Source organism: Cricetulus griseus, chromosome 8 (genome assembly GCF_003668045.3).
Source record: "Cricetulus griseus strain 17A/GY chromosome 8, alternate assembly CriGri-PICRH-1.0, whole genome shotgun sequence".
In the NCBI taxonomy this organism is placed as follows: Eukaryota; Metazoa; Chordata; class Mammalia; order Rodentia; family Cricetidae; genus Cricetulus; species Cricetulus griseus.
The window spans coordinates 22114768-22135349 of NC_048601.1; the positions used below are offsets into that span (position 1 = coordinate 22114768).

The 20582-nt window shown below is 46.9% G+C and overlaps 1 protein-coding gene across 1 annotated transcript; it reads right to left on the reverse strand.

The window, feature by feature from the left end:
* Positions 1-1576: 1576 nt before the first annotated feature.
* Positions 1577-6793, reverse strand: LOC113837013. The gene is given in 5 exon segments (XM_027428802.2): positions 1577-4716; positions 4719-4796; positions 4799-5489; positions 5491-5928; positions 5930-6793. Coding segments are annotated over 5 exon segments (5211 nt in total).
* Positions 6794-20582: the final 13789 nt, after the last annotated feature.

Here is a 20582-nt window from a genome sequence, read left to right on the forward strand (position 1 = left end):
CTTCTTGCTGTACAGACTACCACCGGCTGGCTGGTTCGCTCTGTAAGTAAGGCTTTTCCCTATTAAATACCCTTATATATCTACCTGACTCCGTATTGGTAATTTCCTACTATAAAGCAGGTCTAATCCCCTTCTGTTTTGCAGCACTACCTCTGACAGTGAAGTTAACGACTCTTCTAGTTTAGTGATGGACTGCTCCAACGCTCCCTGGTCTGCATCCATAGCCGCTCTAAGTTCATTATAGTAGGACGGTTGTTGGACAAGAGCAGCTACCCCAGTTCCAACCCCTGCTGCTACTCCTAGTCCTAACAAGACAGCTAAGGTCAGGGTAACAGGTTCCCTCTTGTAAGGAGTACGGTGATCAAATTCATCTATAAATGAACTATCATCATGATAAATGACCCTAGGCACCAGCTGGACCAAAATACAAAAGTCCCTAGTACTGTTAAAAAGTGAAGTATGCAAGCAGGGGGTCAGGACGGTGCCACAGGCCCACCAAGTGTCTGGGGGGGTGTACTAGATATTGATTTTGGCCATCTGTCAGGGTGTCAATAGTTACGTTACAGAGGGGCTGGTGCCTGGTAGGCACTTTGCCTATGCACAGTGCCTGATACCGCTGAAAGGGTCAGCTTCCGTTGGCTCCCCCAGGGGCAATGTGAATGGTCAGAAGTAACATTATAGCTCCGCATTTGAGCTATTCCTTCATAGTAAGGGGGATTAGAAGCAAAGCACAGCCAGCAAGATTGGGTAGCAGTGGGGTTTGTGCGGTTTAAAACAACGAACACACTAGCGAGCAGATTTAACAGGCGATCCTCGGTTCTCATAGGGGGGAGGAGGGACCTGATTGGATTAGGGCTGGAAGGGGCCTTTGGTGATGGGGTGAGACCAGGAAGTCTCTCAGGCCTGGGTGGGGGGTTACCAAGCGCTGGATTAGGTCCACCGGGTCGTGCAGGCGGACTTTCTATCTTTATCCTGATAGTGAAAACGAACCCAGGGTCTCCCGTTCCAGTGTAGACTCTCCACCCCCAGCGGTTGCCTTTTACCCATTGGCGATCTTGTTTTCCCCGTGCTGTGAAACTAATATTCAGAGGGTTACAATAGCTGCCTTTGCATGGCCCCTGAGGGCCACCCGAGGCTCCAGAAGCACACCCAGTGTTATAAGCCGGGTATCTAGATGCGTCTCTCTCTCCTTTTTCTGGCTCTTCCGGCTTACGACCCTTTTTTACTATAATCAGATCCCAGGAGGAGGAGGGATTCCAGTAGGTTTCTCCTGTGGTCTCACATCCCAATTTACCACAGAAATAACCTGATGCCCCCCCACATTGTCTCTTCATTTCTATGTTATGTCCCTGCCTGGAGGTTGGCTCGAAAAAATTGTCCAGAACATCTCAATGTGCTCCCTATACCATGAGGGACACATTGTTCCTCCGGGGGTGGTTTATCTAAATTGTCATAATTAGAAAGATCCCAGGCCAGGGAACCGGCAGCTAACTTACAGATATCAGGTGCAAGATTAGGCCACCAAGTCCAAGGGGGGTGCACTGCGGTTTTTGACCACACGATGTCGCCTTCTTCATTAAGCACTTCCCATGTCAATTTTTGGGGAACATGCGGGTTGTTCCCCAAGGCTACGGCGGTGAAGGCGCAACTTAAGAGGATTATCACTGGTGACCACTGTCCAATTATTTTCGAGGTTGTTTTCCTTTTGACTGGGTGTCCTTTTTATGTGGGAAGCCTGGATCCAGGCAGCAATCCCATCTACCTTTACTGCCGTGGGCGTGGTCAGCAGCACTAGGTAGGGTCCATTCCACCGAGGCTCGAGTGTGCCAGCCCGATGTCGTCTGACCAAGACTGAGTCTCCGACCTGGAATCGGTGGGGCACCTCGGTGGTCCGTGGAGGATAGGCTTCTTTGATCTGATCCCAGATCTGTGTTTTGACAACTTCTAAGGCCTTTAAGTGGGTAAACAGAGCAGAGGAGGAGGGAGAGTGAGTGCAAGGATCCAATATCCCGCCTGACTCAGTCAAGGGGGGCGGTCCCCCATGTAGGATTTCGTAAGGGGTAAGGCCGAAACGTCCAGGTTTGTTTTGGACCCTAAGGAGCGCAAAGGGGAGGAGGGTCACCCAGTCTTTGTTGCCGGTCTCAATAGCCAATTTAGTAAGGGTCTCTTTTAGGGTTCTATTCATTCTTTCTACCTGTCCTGAGCTCTGGGGTCTGTAAGCGCAATGTAATTTCCAATTAGTCCCCAGTTGGGTGGCCAACTCCTGACTTACCTGGGCAACAAAAGCCGGCCCGTTGTCTGAACCAATTAACTTGGGGATCCCAAACCGGGGCAGGATTTCTTCCAGTATCTTCTTGGTTACCATTTGAGCAGTTTCGGACTTCGTGGGAAAGGCTTCCACCCATCCTGAAAAAGTGTCTATAAAAACTAGAAGGTACTTATTACCATATTTTCCTGGCTTAATTTCAGTGAAGTCTACCTCCCAATATATTCCCGGCCGATCTCCCCTCATTCTTTTTCCGGGTTCTTTGAACGGTCGGGCAGCATTGGTCAAGGTGCAGGCTTGACAGGACTCTGTTACCTCTTTTATTATTGTATTTAATCCTAGAACATAATATTTAGAACCTTTGATTAATTGCTTAAGTTTTTCGTTTCCAAGATGAGTCAGCTGGTGTATTCGTCTCACATAGTCTCATCCTTCTTTAGAGGGTAGAATGATTCTTCCATCTTTGGTTTTTGCCAGTCCACCGAAAGTGAACATCCGAGCTTTTCCTGCACGGGTCCTATCTTTGATTAAATCATAATCTTTATAGGGATAGAGGAAGCTGGGATGGATGACGCTGGCTTGTGGGGGTTCTGGCGGGGTTCCAGTTTCTTCCACCAGCACTACCGCTCCCTGGGCAGCTTGCTTTGCTGTTAGATCAGCCATCTGGTTCCCCTTTGAGACAGGGTCGGCCCCCTTCTGGTGTCCCAGGCAGTGGACGATGGCTAATTTTTGTGGAAGATGTATGGCTTCTAGGAGGGCCAGGATTTCTTCTTTGTTTTTAACGTCTCTTCCTGCTGAGGTGAGTAAGCCCCTCTGTCTGTAAATGGCTCCATGAAGGTGAGCCGTGGCGAAGGCATAGCGGCTGTGGGTGTAAATGTTGATAGCCTTACCATCTGCCAGACGCAGAGCTTGAGTCAATGCCAGGAGCTCAGCTTTTTGTGCCGAGGTTCCTTCTGGGAGACTGCTAGCACAAATTACCTGCTTTCCATCCACCACCGCCGCTCCCGCCCTTCTTTTACCTTCTACCACAAAGCTGCTGCCGTCTGTATACCAGTTTGTCACACCCGGCCAAGGTTGGTCGGTCAGTTCCTTCCTGGTCCCGGTCTCTTCAGCCAGGACGTCAGTGCACCAGTGCACTGGGGTAGAGTCCTTCGCTTCGGGGAGCAGGGTGGCTGGGTTAAGAATAGCAGGAGGAGCGAAGGTTATCCGATCATTTAACAACAAGCTCTCGTAATGTGTCATCCGGGCGTTTGTCATCCAGAGGTCAGGCGGCTGCTGCACAATACTTTCTAAAGCATGTGGTGCTATTACAGTCATATGCTGACCCAGGGTAAGCTTATCAGCGTCTTTTACAAGTAAGGCTACTGCAGCAATGGCTTTCAAGCAAGAAGGCCACCCGCTGGCAACGGGGTCTAGCTTTTTAGATAGGTAGGCCACCGGCCGCTTCCAGGGCCCCAGGGCCTGAGTCAGAACTCCACGGGCTATTCCAGCCCGTTCGTCAACATATAGAGTGAAAGGCTTAGTCAGGTCTGGCAGGGTCAACGTGGGAGCTGTGAGCAGGGCAGTCTTTATTTTATCGAAGGCCCTTTGGTGCTCCTCCGTCCAGGTGAATGGGACTTTTTCTTTAGTGAGTGGGTACAGAGGGGCCGCCAGCGTGGCGAACCCCGGTATCCAGAGTCTACAGAAACCCGCAGTTCCCAAAAACTCACGTACTTGTCTCAGGGTGGTGGGGGTCGGGATCTGCCTCACAGTCTTTTTCAGTGCTTCAGTGAGCCACCGCTTCCCTTCTCGGAGAGTGTATCCTAGGTAGGTCACTTCCGAGCGGCATAACTGGGCTTTCTTGGCAGACACCCGGTACCCCAACTCACCCAATTCCTTTAGGAGCTTTCTGGTCCCGTCGAGGCACAGTTCCTGGGTCGAGGCTGCGAGCAGTAAATCGTCTACGTACTGCAAGAGAGAAATCTCAGGGTTCCGTGCCCTGAAGGGTGCAAGGTCACGGTGGAGCGCTTCATCGAAAAGGGTTGGTGAATTTTTGAACCCCTGTGGCAACCTAGTCCAGGTCAGTTGACCCGTATGTCCTCCTTCGGGATCTCGCCATTCGAAAGCGAATAGGGGTTGGCTATTCGGATGTAACCTGAGACAGAAAAAGGCATCTTTCAAATCCAGAACGGTGTACTAGGATCGTTCAGGCGGTAAGGAACTCAGCAAGTTGTAAGGGTTGGGCACGGTTGGGTGAATGTCCTGTACTCGTTTATTGACTTCTCTCAAGTCCTGGACAGGTCGATAATCATTGGTTCCAGGCTTACGTACCGGCAGGAGGGGGGTATTCCAAGGGGACCGGCAGGGAATCAGTATACCTTGTTGTAACAGTCTCTGGATATGTGGTCGAATGCCTTCTTTAGCCCCTTGAGTCATGGGGTACTGTCTGACTGATACGGGGGTGGCAGCCGTTTTAGCTCCACTATAACCGGTGGTATTTGCTTAGCCAGCCCCATTCCAGTCCACTCTGCCCAAATCTCTGTAAAAGTGTCAGCCATTCTGTAGGGGGCAAAACCCCAGTTTTGGGTTCATGGAGGCGATATTCTTCTTCTAGACTTAGAACTAAGCATGTTGTAGGGGCTTCCCCCCAGGTGACTTCTGGTCCCTTCGGGGTGAACTGGACCTGAGCCTTTAATTTGGTCAACAAGTCCCTTCCCAGAAGGGGCGCAAGGCACTCAGGAATCACAAGGAAAGAGTGAGTTACTTGGCTTTTTCCAATTTCTAAACTTCTTTCGGTTGTCCAAGGGTAAAGTTTGCTCCCAGTCGCCCCCATGACCAGGGTTTTTTTCGATCCTAACGGCCCTAACGGTTTAGTCAAAACTGAGTGTTCCGCCCCCGTATCTACTAAGAAATTAACGGGGTTCCCCGCCACAGAGAGAGTTACCCTAGGCTCGGGGAGGGGGACCAAGCCCCGACTCCCCTAATCTTCCTCGAGGGCCAACATCTTGGGGCCCTTTGGTTTCTTTCGGGGGCACTCCCTGGCCCAGGGTCCTTTTTCTTTACAGTATGCACATTGGTCTTTTTCAAGTTGCAGTCTCTGTCCTCCCGGGGGTCTTCTTGCCCTGTTGCCCAGGTAACCTGACTGTCCTCTTTCTGACCGTTCTCTGCCTACTACTGCGGCCAAAATCTTAGTTAAATTCCTCTCCTGGCAGCGATCCCGCCGATTCTCCCTCTCTTCTGCCCCCATTTTTTTTTCTTTCTTGTTTTTCTTCTTCAGTCTCTCTCTTGTGATACACTTTCTCTGCCTCTTTTACTAAATCCTGCAATGTATAATCCTGGAGCCCCTCTAATCTTTGCAACTTTTTCTTGATATCCGAGGCCGACTGTCCTATAAAAGCCATGGCTACAGCCGCCTGCTGTCCCTCCGAGGAGGGATCAAATGGAGTATATCTCCTATATGCCTCCATCAGTCGTTCTAAGAAGACAGAGGGTGGCTCTACTGGACCCTGTAAAATTTCTCTTACCTTTGCCAAATTGGTGGGTCGCCTCGCGGCCCCCTTGAGACCTGCCACTAGAGCCCGGCGGTAGACCGTGAGACGCCCCCTACCTTCTGCAGAGTTGTAATCCCAGTCAGGGCAGACCAAGGGAAAAGCGGCATCTATGAGATTAGGGAGATTGGTGGGGGGTCCCATCTGGTCCTGGAACATTCTTTCTGGCCTTTAGAAGGATCCTCTCTCTTTCTTCAGTCGTAAAGAGGACCTGAAAGAGCTGTTGACAATCGTCCCAAGTGGGCTGATGAGAATACATCAGGGACTGGAGGAGTCCCGTCAAGCCTGAGGGGTTCTCTGAAAAGGAGGGGTGGTTAGTTTTCCAGTTGTACATATCCGCTGACGAACACGGCCAATACTGCAGGGGGACTAAATCCCCTGGAGCTGGGGCGGGTCCATAAGCTCGTAATAGTAGCGCAACGGTGGAATCAGATCCCGCGCCAGATCTCTCTGGGCTGCGGCCCCGGCGGCTTCGAGTCCCGGCCGCAGGCCCTATTTCGGAGGCCGGCTGGGAGTCCGCTGGGACCTGTGGGTCTGCATGAGAAACGGGTTGAGGATATGGGGGAGGAGGGTGGTCAAGAAGGGAGACATCATCAATTTCAGGATAGATCCTCGGAGGAGCTGTTGGAGCGGGCGCCGGCGAATCTGAAGGAGGCACTTTCCGTGCCGCCACGGCAACTGTCGCAGACCCTATTCCCGATGTCCAAGGCTTCATCCAGGGTGGCGGGTTTTGGACTAGGTCCTGCCACACGATAATGTATGGAACCTGATCAGGGTGTCCCCCTGTGGCCTGAAAAAGAATTTGCTTGACAGCGGAAATAACAGATAGATTAAAAGTTCCCCCCGAAGGCCATCCTACACCGAAACTTGGCCATTCGGAAGAACAAAAAGTCTGCCAAGGTCCTTTTCTGACCTCGACAGAAAGATTATGAGCCCGAGTCTTAACGTCCGTCCAATGGTCCAGGGTCAGTGTTAGTGGGGTCGTCACAGTCTGTCCCATGTCTACCTCTATTACATACACGATAAAAACAATCATCATGACAGAAAGACAAGAAAGCAAAGCGAGCTGTCCACCTCGGGTCAACCAGTAATTCTGAAAGGAATCAGGTGGCCGGGAAATGGCCCTATGACACAGATCGTCAAGGAGAAAACTTATCTCCCGACCTTCTCCGTGGAGGTCCACCAGGCGTCCCTGGTCCTCCTCCTGTCCTCCCGGGACATCGCCCGGGGCGAACAAACGGTGGACACCTGGACACGTCTATCCCCGTCCACTCTGCTCCTCCCCCTGGAGAGCGGCCTCTAAAGAGCGTTTGCGAAAACGAAACTGCAATCGCACCAGATTTTTGAACAGGCCACAAACAAAGAGTCACAACAGAACAAAAATTCTTACCTCCAAGTGGGTCTAGGAACCCCTGGGTGGTCTCGCAAATCTCCGACGAGCCCCCAAATGAAAGACCCCCAAGGGAGACCCTAGCAAAAATCTCGGGAATAGCGCGCACCCAGTGAGGCACCGAGACCGGACTTGCTGCAATCACACGAGGAAGTTTATTGAAAAAGGAATTGAATGAGATCTCAAGCCAGCATGCTGGGGTCGAGGCTCAGAGGAGTTCGACCCCGACCCAAATTTGTGACAAGCTTATAAAGACAAGAACCATAAAGGAGGGGAGGGGCACTAGGGAGGAAATAGAGGAAGCCCAAAGTTACACATTCACTCATAAAGGCAAAAACCACAAAGGAGGAGGGGAGGACCAGGAAGGAAATAGGGGAAGCCCAAAGTTACACATTTACTCATCAGCTAAACTATGTGGACACACCTGGGGCATTTGAACTTTTCACAGAGGTCGTTGAGACATCCTGTGGTTATTCCAGGAGCGGTTTTTTTTTTTTTATGAGAGTTCCAGGAGCGGCCACCTGCAGGGGAGGGAGCCCCCAAGGTGACAAGCCCATGTTCTTATAGACAGGTAGTAATTTTTACTCTTCACCACTACCCAGTTTTGTGTTTTTATTTTTGTTTTTCGCTTGAGGGAGGGAGGAAGAGAGAGAGAGAGAGAGAGAGAGAGAGAGAGAGAGAGAGAGAGAGAACATGAGACTGGGTGGGTAGAGTGTAGAGTGGTGGGTAGGATCTGGGAGGTGTTGAGGGGAGGAAAATATTATTAAAATATATTCTATAAAAAAAGTCAGATGTGGAGTTCCATATCTTTAATCTCAGCACTCAGGAGGCAGAGGCAGCTGGATCTCTGAGTTGCAGGACAGCCTGATCTACCTAGTGAGTTCCAGGATAACCAGGACTATATAGTGAGGCCATGTCTTAATTGAAAACAAAACAAAACAAAAAATCACTTTGGATCATGGCTTCAGAGGTTCAAGTCTATGGTCTCTGGTGCCATTGCTTAATAGTCCTGTGACAGGCAGAAATGTCACTTTAGAATACCATAACAGGGGAAAGGACAAAGGGAGCCTTCTAGGGCTGGCTGATACCCTACATACTCCACCTAGGCCTCTAGCTTCTATCACCCCCCCAATAATGCCATCAGATTATGAGTACTTCAACAGATTAACCAGCAATGGAGTCACAGCCTCCGAGATCCAATTGCTTCCTTGGAGTCCTACCTCTGAACATTGCACTGGCGACAAATACATTCATTTTGGGGGTACATTTTTCAAACCACAGAACTAATCTATTAATTATTCATTTGGTCAGCCTGCCATGTTCATTTGTCCTTCAGACACAAGGCAGTTGCCCTGCACCATTTTAAGATAACTTATTAACTGCCAGAAAAGACTTAGAATGAACAATTTATCTTTTATAGTTCTAGAGGAATGAAAATGTCCCCTTAAATTTCCACGATCCTTTGGATGTGTGGTACATGTACACTAATAAGTGATGGCTGTTCTTGGTTGTCAACTTGACTACCTCTGGAACTAAAACCCAAAAAATGGAGGGCACACACCAGGTGGGATTCCACGCAGGATGCAAAGGCAGGTCATTCAAGGCCAGCCTGGTCTACAGGGTAAGTTCCAGGACAGCCAGGGCTACACAGAGAAACCCTGTCTTGAAAGAAATAAAATAAAAAATAAAGGGCACACTTGCGAGGTTTGTTTGGTTGTTGTTGTTTTGTTTTTTGCTTAACTTAAAGTAGGAAGATCCCACGTCTAATCTGAATCTTTGAGTAGGAAGGTATCTTAGGGTTTCTTGCTGTGAAGAGACAGCAACTCTTATAAAGGAAATCATTCTATTGGGGCTGGCTAAAGTTCAGAGGTCTAGATCATTATCGCTATTGTAGGAAGCCTGTCGGCGTGCAGGCAGATAGGGCGTGCAGGCAGATAGGGTGCTGGAGAGGTAGCTGAGAATTCTACATTAGCATCTGCGGGCAGCAACATGGAAGATTGAATCACACTGGGCCCGGATTGAGATGGAAGATTGAATCACTAGGCCCGGCTTGAGCTTCTGGGACCTCAAAGCCCGCCCACAGTGACGCACTTCCTCCAACAAGCCACACCTACTTCATGGGCTTTAAGTACCATTCTCCAGGGGCCTATGAGGGCATTTTCCTTCAGACCTCCGCTAAAGACATATCTCTAATCCTGGATGTTGAGGTGAGAAGACACGCCTTTAATTGGGCCACACCTTCTGCTGAAAGCCTATATAAGGACACCCAAGAAGGAAGCTTTTTCTTTCACCACTTGCCTTTGCCTTGCTTGCAGGTCCATTCTTCACTGGCATTGGAGCCAACTTTGGGATTCGGCGTATATTGAAGACCAGCCGAGACATCCAGCATCATAGACGGAGAAACTTCTGAATTCTTGGGTTATCCATTCGTAGGCAGCGGTTGTTGGATTAGTGGACTGCAGGCTGTAAGTCATTCCAATATATGAGATTTATTAGAATATATATATGAGATTTATTTATATACAAATATAGGTTTTATATACATAGCACGTGTGTGTGTGTGTGTGTGTGTGTGTGTGTGTGTGTGTGTGTAAGCTGTAAGCTGTTACTCTAGAGAAGTGGTTCAGAAATGCATATGGTTGCTGTGCTTGCCTAAGGTTTGGATGCCCTCAAAGCCTTCTCATGCGTAGCTGTAATCTCTCTTGAGGGCAGTGCTTCTCAACCTTCCTAATGTTTTGACTCTTTTATACAATTCCTCATGTTGTGGAGACCCCCCCACACCATAAATTATTTAGTTGCTACTTCATAACCGTAATTTTGCTATGGTTGTACATTGTAATGTAGGCCAGCCTGGTCTACAGAACTAGTTCCAGGACAGCTAGGGCTGTTACACAGGGAAACCCTGTCTCAAAAAACGAAAGCATTGTAATGTAAATATCTGATAAGCAATTCCTGGGAAGGGTCTGGACCCGCAGGTGGAGAACCACTGGTTTGGGCATTGGTGACACACACCAAGTTGTCCCCGCCCCCAAGAGGTTGAAGCTAGAGAGGGTCATTTGAGACCAGTTTAAAGCCAGCTTGGGCAACATAGTAGCGCGGGGTCTCAAGCAACAGACAAATAAAATAGCAGATTTAATACCATTGCAAAGTATTCTGTGGGTGGAGATCTGGGTGTTTGGAGTTGGGACCTTTTGGAGACTGATAGGACAGGGTGTAGCGAGCAGAGAGCTTTGTGACAGTCTTACAGCTTCAGGACTCTCCAGGGACAAGACGGCCATCCTTTGGGGGCCTTCTGACCTTTGACATCCGGAACCGATTTATTTGACAGGGTCTCCCTGTGTGAGCCCCGGTTGGTTTTGAATTTTATACTAAATTGACCTAAAACTAACTGAGGTCCTCTGCCTCTGGGGTGCTGGGATTAAAGTGTGGACAATCACACCCAGCCAGGGAGGTGTTTTTTGTTTTTGCTTTTTTTTAATTGAAAGAAATGTCTTCCTATTTGTGTGTGTCCACATGAGACCACACAGCTGTGGAGGTCAGAGGGCAGCTTTGAGAAGTTTGTTCTCCTCACCCACCTTAGCCTTGGGGACTGAATTCAGGTCACTAGTCTTGTGAGACAATCACTTTTATACATTGGGCCACCTTGCTGGCTCTGTTATTTGTTTTCTTTTTTATTGTTTGAGGTTGTTTTTGAGACAGGACCTCACTGTGTAGCCCTGGCTGTCCTGGAACTCAATACATATCTATATGTATTTGCCTGCCTTTGCCTCCCAAGTGCTGGGATTAAAATCATACCTCACCACAACCTGGCTCTATATTTTAGACCTCAACTCCATGAGTAGGCTGGCAGACTCCTCTGATAACTTCCTTTACTGTGTTCAGATAATCGCACTTGAACCACATGCCTGTGTTTCAGGTTTCAACTTACGTTCTTGGATGCATTTTGAATTGGTTTTTGTATAATGCAATATATTTCATTGTTCTGCAGGTAAATTCCTAGTTGTCAGTACGCTTTGTTGAATAGCCTCTCCACATTGTAGGCCTTTTGGTTTTGAGACAGAGTGTTTAGGTAGGCATACCTGGATATGTAGAAAATGCACTATTCAGACAGGCTAGTCTCAAACTTACAGATCTGCCTGCCTCTGCCTCTCAGAATCTGGGATCCATTGTATGTTTTTGATGCCTTTGTCAAAAATTAGATGACCATAGCTATGTAGTGCCATGCACAACTCTATGTCATGAAGACACTTGTTGTGATGCCCCCAACTGTATTCCTTTTGCTTTTGTGGTCTTTTGTATTCCCATAAGAATTTTTAAATTTTGCTGGGTGTGGTGGTACATGCTTTTAATTCCCAGCATTCCACGGGCTAAAGCAGGTGAATCTCTGTGAGTTGGAGGCCAGCCTGGCCTACAGAGTGTGTCCAGGACCGCCAGGACTACACAAAGGAAACCTGTCTTGAAAAATAAAACAAAAGAATAAAAAAATAATAATTTAAGCGTATTGTGTGCATGTATATGATGGGAGTGGTGCATTGCTACAGTGTTTCTGGAATCCAGCAAGTTTAATAATTTTTTTAATGTTAGAGATGTTCTTTGTTTAAAGGATTTATTTCGTGTGTGTGTGTGTGTGTGTGTGTGTGTGTGTGTGTGTGTGTGTGTGTGTGTTTCTTTTTTTGCTTTTTTGAGACAGGGTTTCTCTGTGTGGCTTTGGAAGCCTGTCCTAGAATTCACTCTTGTAGGCCAGGCTGGCCTCAAACTCACAGAGATCCCTTTGCCTCTGCCTCCTGAGTATTGCAGTGGATTAAAGGCAGCAGCACCACTGCTTGGCCTGGTTTTTGTTTGTTTGTTTGTGTATTTGTGTACCACATAGGAGTGAGACAGATCCCCAGGACTGGAGTTTCAGACAGTTGTGAGCTGCCATGTGGATACTGGGAACTGAACCCAGGTCCTTTGTAAGAGTAGCCAATGCTCTTAACCTCTGAGCCATCTCTTCAGCTCCTGAGAGAGATTCTAAGAAACAGGAAACTCATTTCTCCTAAGAGCTTTAAATATGTTTCATTAGTAACAATACACTTGTTTTTCTCTTTCAGGACTTTTCTCTGTTGAAACTTGGTGGTGCTGAGGATTTAAAGAGAGGGTCTGATCTGAAAGCCAGCTACTCACATCATGAAGCGAAAGATGAACACTGAAGAAGTCGCAAAGTCGAAAGTACTGAAAATACTGAAAAGACAGAGTAAGTGAAAATTTAATTTAAGCAAAATTAAAACAAACAAACAAACAAACAAACAAACGGTTTAGGCGGCACCAGGACTAACTCTGTTTTTACCACCAGCCAAACTGTAAACGAATAGTTTCCTCCTCTTCCTTTTTCTGTAGAAGGGTCTCACTATGTAGACCTGTTTGAAGTCAGGTCTTGTGATACCTCCAGCTGTATCAAACCTCTTGGGAACCAGGATTGGAAGCATGTACTACCACATCTGGTTGCATCTTTTTCTTTTTTTGTTGGCTTAGGTTTCCTGCAGCGTGGCCATTTGCCCCAAGTCTCCACTTCTGCAGTTCACACAGTCCATAAGTGCATCTAATTGTGGAAGCTGGCTGGGAAGTGACTCAGCAATTAGGAACACTTGATGCTATTGTAGAGGACCCAGTTTTGGTTCCCAGAACCCACATGGTGGCTTTGTTACTCCAGTTTGAGCTCATCAAACACCTATACCCTATTGGGGACTCTATGGCACTTGCATGAACATGGTGCATAATTAAACTCTCAAAGTCAACACAATGGGAGAGTCAAAGTTATATTTTAAGTTTTGATTACTATGCCTAAGAGATCCATGAAACATATGCCTCTGATCTGCAAGCCACTTGTCCAGGGACAGATAGTTTGTGAAATTCTGAAGGATTCTGTTTATGGGAGAAGATCAGAATGTGCCCTTCCACTGACTGGATGTAGGCAGGATGTCATGTTGTATGATTGCCCCAGATTGGACCTGATGGGAAAAACCTTGAATTGTGTGTTCTACTTTTGTAAACCCCTGCAAAATGTGACTTGGGGTCATTTCCTGGGAACCTGAATATGGACCTGGCCAGTATTTAGTCAAAGCCTGCTTCAAATTTGGCTTTAAAACTGTGATAAGTACTCTTATTCTTGACCAGTGGGATTTACAATATAAAATAAGAATAAACAAAACTTTAAGAAGAGAAAGCAGCCCGGTGGTGGTACATGCATGCCTTTAATCCCAGCACTCGGGAGACAGAGATGGGGGAGCGGGGATCTCTGAGTTCAAGGCAAGCCTGGTCTACCGAGCTAGTTCCAGGACAGGCTCCTAAGCTACAGAGAAACCAAAATAAAGGTTAATAATTTTAAATTTATTTATTTTATTTCTTTTAGGGTTGGGGATATAGCTCCACAGGCAGAGTTCTTCTCTAACTGGCACAAAGCCCTGGGTTCAACCTCCAGCACTGGGGACACCAAGCTGCTGTCACACCTGTGATCCCAGCACTCAGAGGTGGAGGCAAGAAGGTAGAAAATTCAAGGTCATCCCCAATAATGATAATAATAACCCCCTCCCCCACCCCAAGACAGGGTTTCTATGTAACAAGTTCCTGGCTGTCTAGGAACTTGCTCTGTAGACCAGGCTGGCCTAAAACTCACTGAGATCCACCTGCCTCTGCATCCCTAATGATGGGATTAAAAAGGTATGTGCCACCACCACCCAGCAATAATAATAAAAGTTTTGAAGCAGATTCGCTATATAGCCCAGGCTGTCCTGGAACCTGGAAGCCTTCTGCCTCAGCCTCCAAAATGCTGTAATCACACTCACACTGAAAATCAAATATTCTAACATGGAAGAATACTAAACATGATCTGAAACTGTACTCACAGCTTGCCTATGTCCTACAGAACTTAAAAAAACAAAGCTAAGGATGCATTACCAGAGACACCACCCAGGACAACCCGGCAGGAGCAGCTGGAAGAAAAGACAGCAGAAGAGAGCCGAGAAGGAAAAGGAGAGAAAGAATCAAGCAAAGCAGAAAAATGAGGAGCTGTGTTCCAAGAGGCGAGTCAGCAAACCCCTCATGGAGACTCTGTGGGCAAAATTTAAGTTAAGAAGCCGCCCCACCACGCAAGACTGTCATTCACTGGCATTTCAGTTTAACATGACGGACAAACAGGTACATAGCCTCTCCCTTTCCTGATCATGTCACTCATGTTGCTTTTCCTGAACTGTTAGGTGTTTTATTTTATTTCTGTATTTTAGTATGAGTGCTCTGTCTGCATCAGATCCCATTACAGATGGTTGTGAGATGCCACTTGGGTGCTGGGAATTGAAATCAGGACCTCTGGAAGAGCAGCCAGTGCTCTTCAATGCTGAGCCGTCTCTTCAGCCTCCATGGGTTTAAGAATGGAAGAAATGTCCATCTCACACCCTAATTTGTGTATCATAAGGTTCAACTGGATGGTGACCAGATCCTGGGGGCTCTAACCTAATTAATTGATTAAGCCCTTGGGACTCTTAATGAAAGAGGGTGTGGCTGGTGCCTTTTCTGTTTGCTTTCCTTGACTACTGTCCACTACAAGGTGACAGGCCTTTTGGTCCATGTGGGAACACTTCCATGATGGCAAGCCTCATGTCAGGCCCCAGTTAATGGGAAGAGTGATGATGGGTGGAACACTCTGAAACCTGGAGCCAACAGAACTTCCCTTCCTTGCTCTAGCATGTTTTGTTTGGTTCTAATAACACGGAAGTAGCTCATAGAAACCTATCCTTGCCAGGCAGTGGTGGCTCACAGGTTTAATCCCAGCTCTCCAGAGGCAGAGGCAGGCAGATCTCAGTGAGTTCAAGGCCAGCCTGGTCTACAAGGGGCATTCCAAGACAGCCAGGGCTACACAATCCTGTCTGGAAGAAAAAGAACAACAACAACAACAAAAAACCCAAAAATCAAAACAAACAAAAAAATAAACCAATATCCTTAGTCCTTTGTTAATCTCCTTTTTCTCAGGTCTCCCAATGGTTTTATGAAAAGAGGAAGAAATACATGGATGAAATGTGGAAGCTGAAGCATAACTGAAGAAACAGGACTGAGGTGCTGGTGACCTGAGCTAATAATACCTGGGGAAAGAGGAAATGGAAGTAATGAACTCTTGTTTGAAGTAACAAAGACCAGTAAACTTACTTGGAAGACATTAAGTTACACAGAAGTAAAATTTAGTTGAAGGACCATCAGCCTCATTTGGTGAAGACTAAGCAATCAGGATGCTCCAGTAACCAATCCAGGGGAGCAGATACTGAGCACTACTTCCCAACCCTAGGGAGGACTCTCACCACCTGGAGGACAACAAAGATCTTCACTATTATAAGGATTCAGGCATTATGCTGACCTGGCACCTGGCAGAATGCACTCAGGTAGTACCTTGGTCAGCCCATGGTTGCATAGTTTGCATGCCAGGTGCGAAGGACCCCTTTAAAAGACAGACACGCCCCACCCCCTCTCACTTATGCCCCCCCATCCCTGCCTTTACGCTGTTCACCTGGGGGAAGACAGGACTTTTCCTCCCCCCCGCCCCCATTCTCTTTCTAATAAACCTTCTCACTTAAACTCTGTCTGCCTGGCATGTTTGTCCCTCTGCCGCCTCGGTCGCCCTTGCTTGCCATGGAATCCATCAAGGTCCCCCCTCACACTTTATCATAACTGTTAGCAGGGATGAAAGCCAAACACTTACACCCCTTGTGCCTTAGTACTGGAGTCAAAAACCAAAATACAACCAAGCCCCCAAATGGAGTTATCTGGGCAGAGGTGGTTTGCCCTGTAGTAGCCAGCCCAGGGCAATCACCTATGTGTACTCCTTTCTGGAGCCACAATGCAAGGTTCAGTACTAGGTGGCAAGTGATTCACACCTAAGGAGAGCAACAGGAGCTCGCACTGAACTTGGCACAAGGAAAGATCTTCCAAGCTAAGATGCTAAACTGAGCGCCTACCCTACCTACTCTTTATTTTTCAGTAGGAAGCTGCAAGCCCAAGGAGTATCCTAAGGGCACATGGGACTGCCTTTCCCAGCATTTGTTGCTCTAAATAAGGAAGCTGACCTGCTGGGAAATAATGTGATTTACTCAACCAGGAACAAATCCCCAATGACTGAGTCTGATTTTGTTCTGTCTCAACTTCAAAAGCTTTTCCCTTTCAATCTCAACATGAATAATGACACTGTCAATTTGCATTTTATCCAGGAGTGCTTGTATGCTTCACGTTCCTATTAAAATCCCAGTGGAGGTATAGATTAAGAGTATCTCTATGAGTTCAAAGTCAGCCTGATTACATAAGCAGTTCCAGGCCACGAATGGCTTCAGTGAAACCCTGTCTCAAAAAAATGGGGAGGGGAGAGGGCTGGAGAGATGGCTCAGAGGTTAAGAGCACTGACTGCTCTTCCAAAGGTCCTGAGTTCAATTCCCAGCAACCACATGGTGGCTCACAACCATCCTTTATGAGATCTGGTGCCCTCTTCTGGTGTGCAGATATACATGGAAGCAGAATGTTGTATACATAACAAATAAATAAAATCAAAAAAAATAAGGGGGGGGGAATTCCAATGTGAAAACATAGATAATGTCCTTATTCTTATACCTTTTCTCTGCAAATAACACCCTTATTTTTTTAACTTTTCAGATGCAGGGAGAAATCTAAGGATTGGACACCAGGACTTCATAAGCTTTCCGCCCCTGAGCTACACTTCTGCCCACATCCTTGATTTTTTTCCATCTGCATCATAGCAGTCAGATATGGCAGTCCACTGTTGTCATTTTTGTATTCAAGAAGCAGAGGCAAGAGGATTGCCCAAATTCAAAGCTATCCTATGGGTGCTGGAGAGATGGCTCAGTGGTTAAGAGCACTGGCTGCTCTTCCACAGGTCCTGAGTTCAATTCCCACCAACCACATGGTGGCTCAAAAACATCTGTAATGAGATCTGGTGCCTTCTTCTGGCCTGCTGACACACATGGAGGCAGAAAGCTGTATACATAATAAATACAATCCTTTAAAAAAAAAAAAAAAAGCTAACCTATGAAGATATCTCAAAAGAACTTTATTTTAAGGTGATTCTTTTGTTCTTCAATAGAAGTTCTTCTCCAAATTTTCAATTTTTCAAGACAGGGTTTCCCTGGGCAGCCCCACCTGTCCTGGAACTAAGCAGTGCAAACTCTGAGTGAAGAGCTTCTGCTCTTCTATTCCCTGTGTGGTGACTAGAACCCTGCAGGTCCCTGAAATACCGGGATAGGTGAGAGCCCCCCAACTTGACCGCCCAGGTATGGCTGCCCCACCTATCGAGACCCACAATATGGGCCAGGTAAAAGAACAAACAAGGCTGGTGCCAGATTATTTTCCATGACCCCCACCCCCACCCCACCCCACCCACGTTATCACATTCCTGTCGTTCAGCTCCTAAGAATTTTTTCCTTTACCACCTACAGAGTAAATAAGGAGCTGTCCTCTTCTCCAGACTGTTTCAAAACAGGAAGAGTCTGAAGCTCGCCCCTGTTCCTCCTGGCCTGGAGGCTACAGCTGCTGAGCAAAACATTCATTTTTACAAAAGGTCAAAGATGCCTTGAAGGTAGTAGGGTGGGAAGGAGGGAGTAGCTTCTGAAAAAAGGCTTTACCCAGGCCTGAGGGCTGCTTTGGTTTGGGTTTTTGAGTTGTTGAGGATGTTTTTTGTTGTTGTTGTTGTTGTTGTTGTTGTAAGATTTATTTATTATGTGTAGAGTATTCGGCCTGCATGTATGCCTTAAGGCCAGAAGAGGGCACCAAATCTCATTACAGATGGCCATGGGGTTGCTGAGAATTGAACTCAGGATCTTTGGAAGGGCAGGCAGTGCTTTTAGCCACTGAGGCATCTCTTCAGCCACCCCGCCCTCTTTTCTTTTGAGACAAGTTCTTATGTGGCAGAGGCTGGCTGTAAAATAAATTGATTAAATAAGAACTTTTAAAGAAAATGACACTTGGGGGCTGGAGAGATGGCTCAGAGGTTAAGAGCACCGACTGCTCCTCCAGAGGTCCTGAGTTCAATTCTCAGCAACCACATGGTGGCTCTCCGTTATGAGATCTGGTGCCCTCTTCTGGTGTGCAGATATACATGGAAGCAGAATGTTGTATACATAATAAATTGAAAGACCCTCAGGATCCCGAGGAGCCCCCAGGACTCAGAAACCAGACCAAGAGCTGCAAAAGCAAGAGGGTTTATTCAACGAATGCGCATTCGGGTGTCAGCAATATCGGGAAAGCTGCACACCCCAGCAAGGGTTACAGGCTCCTTATATAGGAAAAAACCGCAGATCAGCATACAGGCAAAGGGCACAAAGTGATTGATTACAAAGTATAATCTCATGTTAGAGTGGTCACCCAGGTGTGACCTGCGTTTTTTACAAAGGAAAAACCATAGAATGTACCCTGGAAGGTCCTTGATTGTCTGTTGGCCAGCCAGGTGTGACCCAAAGAGGGTTGTCTTGGCAATTGCCCCTGTCTAAACCATAGGATGTGCCCGGTGTTGGGGCCACCTTCCTTGTAATGGGCCAAGGCCTGTGGCAAACATTTTCTCTCTGTGAACTAAAATCTTTCAAAACTTTTTCTCTCAGCAAACTAAAATCTTTCAAATAAATAAAATCTTAAAAAGAAGCCAGAGAGCTGAAACAACTGTCTTCAAAGGAAAAACAAGCAGCCAATAAGTTTTTTTTTTTTTTTAATGGTTAACATCCATAGCTCTCAGAAATGCAATTGAAAGAAATTTTACAGTCCATCTCAGGATGCCTATTCTCAGTGAGGTGGCTCAGGGAGCAAGTGCTTTCCAAGAAGCCTGGTGACAAGGAGCTCAGTCCCTGGGAGTCACAAGGTGAAAAGAAGAGAGAATGGGCTCCACAGGTTGTCCCCTGACTTGAGAGACAGAGAGGGAGCTTGCTTGCTTGCTTGAATGCTCGTGAGTGCACATACACACACACACACACACACACACACACACACACACACACTGTAAAAAGTTTTTTTTTTTCAAAGATTTACTTATTTTTATGTGTATGTGTATTTTGTCTGCATGTATGTTTTTATTCCACGTGCATGCCTGATGCCCTCAGAAGAGGGTGAAACTGGAATTACAGACAGTTGTGAGATGCCAAGTGGATTGTCAGACTTGAACTGAACCACAGTTTCCTGAAAGAGCTATGCTCTTTGATAGCTGAGACATCTCTTCAGCCCCTATTTTTTTGTTTTTTAGAGATAACGGTTTCTCTGTAGCTTTGGAATCTGTCCTGGAACTCACTCTGTAGACCAATCTGGCCTCGAACTCATGGAGATCTACTTGCCTCTGTCTCCTGAGTGCTGGGATTAAAGGCATTGCCACCACTGCCTCGTTTAAGATTTATTTATTTATTTGTTTGTTTGTTTGTTTATGTATTATGTATACAATGTTCTGCCTGAATGACAGAAAAGGGCATCAGATCCCAATACAGATGGTTGTGAGCCACCATGTGGTTTCTGGGAATTGAACTCAGAACCTCTAGAAGAGCGGCCAGTGCTCTTAACCTCTGAGCCATCTCTCCAGCCCCCTATTTTTTTATTAAAACAAACAAACAAACAAACAAAAAAAGCCTTTAATCTCAGCACTTGGGAGGGAGAGGCAGGTGGATCTCTGTGAGTCTGAGGCTAGCCTTGTCTACAGAGCAAGTTCCAGGACTACAGAGAGAAACTCTATCTTGAAAGACCAAAATAAAAAATAAAAATATTAGATGGCCAAGCATGGATAACAGGTGTGCTCTTGAATGTTTGAACAAGGTGACAATCATCGGGACTTATTTAACTTTTGTTAGCAAGGCATTCATGGGACCTGTGGCTGGAGATAGCCACTAACACTTCAAAGAGAGGAAGCCCCCTACTATTCCACTGTAGGTCGAGTGGCTATAAACACTGGGACTCACTAAAGATTTTTGTATTTTTTTGTTTATATATGTGTGTGGCTATGTTCCATGTGTGTTGATGCTCATACAGACCAGAAGACGGCATCAGATATCCCACATCTGGAGTCCTAGGCAGCTGTGAAGCCAACTGGGTGCTGGGACCTGAGCTTGGGTCTAAGAGGAGCAGTAAGCACTTTTAACTGTGGAACAATCTCTCCAGCTCTCTTACAGCTTTAATTATGGGTGTGTATGTTTATGGGTTTTTTGCTGGAGGCCAGAGGCATTGGATACCCCTGGAGCCAGAGTTACCAGCTGCTAGCAAGGGCAGTATGTGCTCTCAACTACTTTCTGTCCAGTTTCTTTATTCCCTTCCCTTCCCTTCCCTTCCCTTCCCTTCCCTTCCCTTCCCTTCCCTTCCCTTCCTTCCATTTTTTCCCCCAAGTCAGGGTTTCTCTGTACCCTTGGAT